The 6,318-nt window shown below is 37.1% G+C and overlaps 1 protein-coding gene across 1 annotated transcript in view; it reads right to left on the bottom strand.

Moving 5' to 3' along the window:
* Nucleotides 1-6,318, bottom strand: part of Nox3 (NADPH oxidase 3) — a 55,211-nt gene that overhangs the window by 8,943 nt on the left and 39,950 nt on the right. Inside the window, exons 11-12 of the mRNA XM_010625205.2 lie at nt 5,350-5,496; nt 1,798-1,922 (exon numbers count right to left, since the gene is read on the bottom strand). Coding sequence (XP_010623507.1) covers nt 1,798-1,922; nt 5,350-5,496 — 272 coding nt within the window. The remainder of the gene's footprint in view (nt 1-1,797; nt 1,923-5,349; nt 5,497-6,318) is intronic.

Genomic DNA, 6,318 nt, shown 5'->3' with positions numbered 1-6,318 from the left:
ATGAGTTAAAGGGTGTGTGTGTGTGTGTGTGTGTGTGTGTGTGTGTGTGTGTGAATAATATATATTGTACTTTGTGGCCTGGCATAGAGAGTATGTCCCCCTACTCTTTAAATATTGTGGTTCTTAGAACTCTTGTCAGTGTCTATCTGCTTTTTGGTCTGATGTCATAGCTTCAAAAGCAGTTAGATGCTGATACTTCCAGCTGAGCTCCTCCCCGAAAGCTTACCTCATTCATTGCCTACTGGAAATCAGGAGATATAATAGGTATCTTAAGCTAAATGTGTCAAAAATGGAACTCCTGGTAAACCATATCTGCTGAACAGCAATTCTTACAGTCATTGTCACACTCGTGAGTGGCAGCTTCATTCAAGCATGCATCCTGCCTCACATCCAGGCTATCAGTAGTCACAATTAGCTCATTGTCCACAGTCCACTTGCTTCTTGCCACCTCTACTGCTGAACCCTGTTTACTACCAAGATACCACCATTGCAATTCCTTGCTGGGCTCTCCATTTCTGTCCTTGATTCCTCACCATCTATTTTCTTATAGCAGTCACAGTGGCTCCATGCCACTCTTGAGAACAAACCTTTGAACGACTTGCACTCTAGGAATAAAAACCAAATTCTTATGATGACCTGCAACTGTGTCCTGTTACCTCCCCTAAATGCTATATCCTCATACTGTCCTCATCTCCCCTGGTCTCCTGTTCCATGCCAAGAACAGGCTGATATGTGCTTATGGCCAGTTTCTCACATGGCACAGTCCCTCATTTCCTTCAGATCTTTCCTTAAAGTGAAAACTATTCTTTACTGAAGACTCTAGTAGGAAATGCTGACTTTCAGGAGTTGCAAATAAGGAGGGCTCAAGACAAAGACTGGTTTGGGAGAATTATAGTAGCAACAATAATTGTGCTTTATACTTTACTAAGCTCTTTAATATACTGTGTACTTTTTTAAGTTAGGGAAATAACACTATTAGTGGATAGTATTACCCATACTTTACAATGGGATACAAAAGCTCAAATGAACTACCTCATCCACTGTCACATAGCTAGAAACTTCTAGAACCAGGATGTATAGGCTTCACTCGAGTTTTGAGTTTTGAGAGCAAATGTTTTTCTCTGTACATTAAAGTTTATTATAGTATAAGGAAAATAAAATAATTGAAATAACAATAGTAGTGCTAATAGCAGCTAGCATTTACTGAGTATCATGTAGAAAGAACAATTTTAAGACCTTTACGAGCATATGCCCATTTACTCTTTGCAGAATCCTGAGGCAAGCACTGCTATTTGTAGTTTTCAGAGGAGGAAGACCAAGTCAGAACCAGGATAGGTAACCAGCCAAAATGTACTAGTGGGAGTGGCAGAACTAGAAACCACTTAGATGTTTGGGCTCCAGATCCCAATACTTTTATGACTGTCCTAAATCCCAGCTTGGTTCTAACAATATTTTCTCTCTGCTTTTGCTAGACAAGCTACATACTCTGTATAGTTGGATATAGTGAATTCTCCAGTTGGGTAATTAGAGAACTGCACTCACCAAAGATTTCTTGAAGGCATATGTTGTTTAAGAAATACCATCTTTAAATTGAGGTTAAGTGTGAAAAATCTCAACATAATCGATAATCATGAGGCTGTCAGCCAGTTATGACAGGTTTGCTGTTCCTGAAATAGATGATGACCATCTTTTCTAAGGTAGATATTTTATTTCAAAACCAGATGTACAGCACTGACTGCAGAATAACTTCTCCTGGGAATTTCCCAGCAGGTCAGCAGGAGAGCTGGTCTTGCTTACCTAGGGTGGCTGTAGGCTATCTCCTTGAACTCATTGTTCCAGTTGGGTCTCCCATAAAAGGTTTTCTGCTTTAAGCCGGTAATCACATCTGTGTTTCCATCCCAATGTAAAGCTATGTGAATAGCCTAAAATAACAATTGTGGTATTAGATAACATGTAGAAAACAAGACAGGAGGCTTCTATAACTAAAGCATGAAGTCATTGTGCTCATTTGTAGATTTAATACAAATTTTTTTTATAGGGCTGGAAGTACTTATTACTGATATTGTACTTTGGGCAAGTATCACGCTTCATTTCTGTTTATAATGGATCTTTTTGGAACAAAATACGTTCTTATATATAGTAAGTGTGCAATAACATTAATCTACAAAGAATGTTTTTCTTTGAAAGGAAGAGAGTAATACAGTAAATGTAGTTAAGGAAAAGCAACACTAAATGTATTCCTTTTTTCTGCCAAATTTCTCAAAAATTAATTTCCATCTGCTGTCCACATTCATTTGATATTAAACCCTGGGGATTTGAGAAGGGCATTGCCAGATTAAAGTGCCATGAAATATCTAGGAAGGAACCTGGGTCTTACATTTATCTGCCTACTGGGTTGAAACAATTTGATGTACAGTCATTCCTTTGTATCCTAGGGAAAGTGGTTCAAGAACCACCTCCTCTCCCCGCAGGTACCAAACTCAATGGATGCCCAAGTCCTTTAGACAAGCCTGACATAGTATTTTCAGGTAATCTATGCGTATCCTTCCATATACTTTAACTCATCTCTAGATGACTTATCATACCTAGTATAATGTAAATAGCTGTAACATTCTATTATTTAGGGAATAACAACAGAGAAAAAAGCCTGCACATGTTTAGTACAGACACAATTTTTTCCTAAATAGTTTCAATCCTTGTTTGATGGAATCCACAGATTTGGGACCTGTGGTTATGGAAGGCTTACTGTATACTCCTAGATTTCAAATACTAGGAAGATGCTGAGTCTGGCACACATAGTACATGGTAGTCAGACAGTATAGTTATATAAGGGAGCATAGTTGGAGCTTTCTGCCTAATGTGAATCCACCCAGCATTATGTAACTAGTGACCAATAAATAAATTTCTGGGGCATATCAACTTCTGGTGATCATGTTTTATGTTTCTGTCATTTATTTTAGCCCTTGCTGAATTCTAGTAGTCTTTTGTTCTTTCTTCCTAATATCTGTGTGCCCTGTTCTACACCCAAATCCATTACTAGCTTGTGAACTCTTGTGCCTTCCTCTTTGACATTCAATTTGCTTTTACCCTCTGACTTTTCCTAATTCTGAAAGTTTGGTACTGGCTCTGCTGACCCAATTCATGCCTCAGGTTCTTACTGTGAGCTTGATTTGCCTGGATGGTTTTCTTCTCAGTCTAAGAAAACAGCCACAGCAAGGAAGTTTAGCTGAAAACAATGGAAGTTGTCCTAGGAGCTCAGTAGACAGTGGAAGACAGGAATCTAAAAAATCTAGGCTGCAAGATGCCACAGTCAGTCAAGACCAACCCCAGGTCACAGCATGACTACTGGGAAAGAGTTTGGAAATAAGACTCATGGCAAAGGGTAGAAAAAATGGCAGAAGGCATTGAGTGACATGTCTGGGAGGTGGAGAGGGATGAGTGTGAGCAAAGACTTGGAGATGTGAACATGCACAGTAAGAGACACAAGCATGCACCTCATCCTTTGGCAGCTTAGGACCAGAGGAAAATTATGGAGTTTTGTAAGGATGGAAAGGGCTTTAAAGTAACTTGCTGGGAAGTTTGGTTATTATTTGATGTGGAGAATGTCTTCCTTACTTATGTTGTGGTATTGCCAACTATAGATGCTCAAACATTTGGAATTATATTTGTTCCATATTTCTTAGCCCAATGTTCAATTAATCTCCAAACTCTTTGATTTGCCCTTCATAGTACCTCTCCCATCTGTTCCTTCTGTTCTTGTCATTTTGCCACTTTGAGGTTGTTGAATTCAGTTTAACAATTGGCTATTTCTAAAACAACCTCTTGATGCTTGATTTACTGACAGAATGTGCCAATTATTATTTTTTTCTTAACTGTTAAGATTAGTGATTTCCTGCCTGAAATTTGGGAGTTTAAAGAATTTCCACTATGTCATGGGAAAAAATTATGAAAGTATTTGTTTTAATTTAGTTGTATTTAGAAAAAAATGTTGTGTACTTTATTCTTGGAAGTGGCACAGATAGAGAGTAGGGGTGTGTTGTAACAAAATCAACTTTGGTTCTCAGTTAGAGGAATCCATCTTATAACTCAAATAACAGAGAATACCTAAGTAGACATTTGGCATCAGTTGCTTCAGAGGTAGAAGATAAGCCATGGTATTAGAGAGTAAAATACAAGAACTGTGTTTGTACTTTACCAAATGGATTATCAGTCAAAATTTCTATTTGAATAAGAAAAATATTTTTTTGGAAAACATAACACTATATAATTTATTAAGATGTTTCAAGCCTAGCTTTCAAGCAACCTAAATTTCAAATTATCTCAGAGGAGTAAATATTTAAGGAAAACTGTAAACAAAATCATAAAAATTTATAAAGCTACTGAATTTCAAAGACTTATTCATGTGTGGAGCAGAGTCAAATAACAGCAATGTTCTATAAGGGCCTGGTGTGTGTGTGTGTGTGTGCATGAGAGAGAGAGAGAGAGAGAGAGAGACATAGACATACAGAACATTCATTTGTCAACTTAGTGATTAATGGAAATCTCCTTGGTTTAAGTACATTTTCCTTAAAAGTATTAGAAGTGTTGATTAAAACCTAGTAATTCATTCATTGTTAACTCTTACATTTGAGAAGTTAAACTGGATTCAGATGGAATAATCATCATTAAATCTCATCAAAATTGAAATATTAATATAATCAATGTTTTGACATGTTATTTTTTGTAATCTCAATCCTAATAGTTCATTAACACAATGCACCACAGAACACCTACCCAAACAGAAGATCATATCTCTCTTAGGTAAATAAACATTTACCTACGAACTTTCAAGGTATTAACTTAAAGAACACCTTAAGAAAATGAAATCTCTAGAAAAATCATATACCTGTCATTATTTTCTGGAGATACACACTTTCAATACAAAGGGTTGAATGTAAATACTTGGAAATTTTTCTGTTTAACTCTAAACAGTTCAAAGCATAGAGTTAAAATCAAGTAGAAACTCAACAGGCAATAAAACCAATCAATAATACCTACAAAGGTCACTCTTAAATGACAATTTTGAATTTATTTCAGATTTCCAGTCTAGATTGTTTTCTACAGCCCAGCTTGTTTATCTTCTTTTCTATTTTTCTGAGTAAGATAACTGTGGGTACTTTTATTGTTATAACTTAAATAGTTCTTTCCAATTTGGTTTTATTTCATTCTCCCTTCCTTTTTAAGAACATAACAATAATTTTTCCATGCTACCAGATAATTATACAGGTAATTATTAAAATTGCCCCTCTTTCTCTTGCTCTATACCAAGCAAATCAGGCAATAATGATCATTCTCAAGTCTTTTCCATACCTGATTTTCATCCCAGCCAGTAAGAAATATATGATAACTCAGAAAGTGAGCATTCCCTTGCTCACTCATCTGTGTTTCCAGTGAGAGTAAAAGATTGGCAAACCACTCAAATGCCTGTGCATCCCGGCAAATCCAGTAGAAATACACCTGTCGAGAGAGAAGGCAGGAGAACTGATCTGTCCCTTTTTCCATAATATGCTGATAATCACAGACTACTTTATCTCCATTAAATTATTTGAGCCCAAATGGGTACTTCTGTAAAATAACATGCTTTTTCTCTGCCAGTGAATAAACCATCACACTGTGATTTCTTTTGAAAAAAAAAAAAAAATTCACATTGTGTTCGAAAAGACCCAGAGTGAATTCAGTCAGGAGCCTGTGGGCTGTGCCAGTTCCTTGGGATGAGGATCAACTCACCACATTTCTGGCTGTGTTTCTTCTGAACAAGATTAATAATCATAACTAGCTGTGCCTTTCACTGCTCCTCAAAGGGGATAAGCTGTTAGACCAGCCCCCTTCATCTTTACTTATGACCTAAGCCTGGGATTTCAACTCTCTTCTCTAGAGACTCCAAAGGCTCGGGCCCTAATCCACTTCACCAGCCACGGCCTCTGGAGAATGGAGATTATGGTAATTGCAGAATCCAGCCACACAGGCCAGAAATTTCCTCTCAGGGAGACATATCAATGTCCAAGAAAGCTGGCGGGTGGGGGCTGTGCCTGTGTGTCAAGTGCTATAGTGAAATTATGTGAAAGAAGTTTCTTTCTTTTTAAAAATCTCTCTGTGTTGATTGCAAATAGCAGGCGACAAGAGATAGTTTGGGTTTGTGAAAGAAAAGCTTAGTTTTGTGCTTGGAGTTTCAGATAATTGCATCTAGAAGAAACCATGGGAGAGAAATCTGTTAATTCTCTGGATTTTTTTCTCACATTCCTACCTTCTTCTGCTCACGGCTTTTTTTTTTTTTTTGTT

Source organism: Fukomys damarensis, unplaced genomic scaffold, assembly GCF_012274545.1.
Source record: "Fukomys damarensis isolate Sample0158 unplaced genomic scaffold, DMR_v1.0_HiC HiC_scaffold_14, whole genome shotgun sequence".
NCBI lineage: Eukaryota > Metazoa > Chordata > Mammalia > Rodentia > Bathyergidae > Fukomys > Fukomys damarensis.
This window is presented reverse-complemented; position numbering and strand designations above follow the sequence as displayed.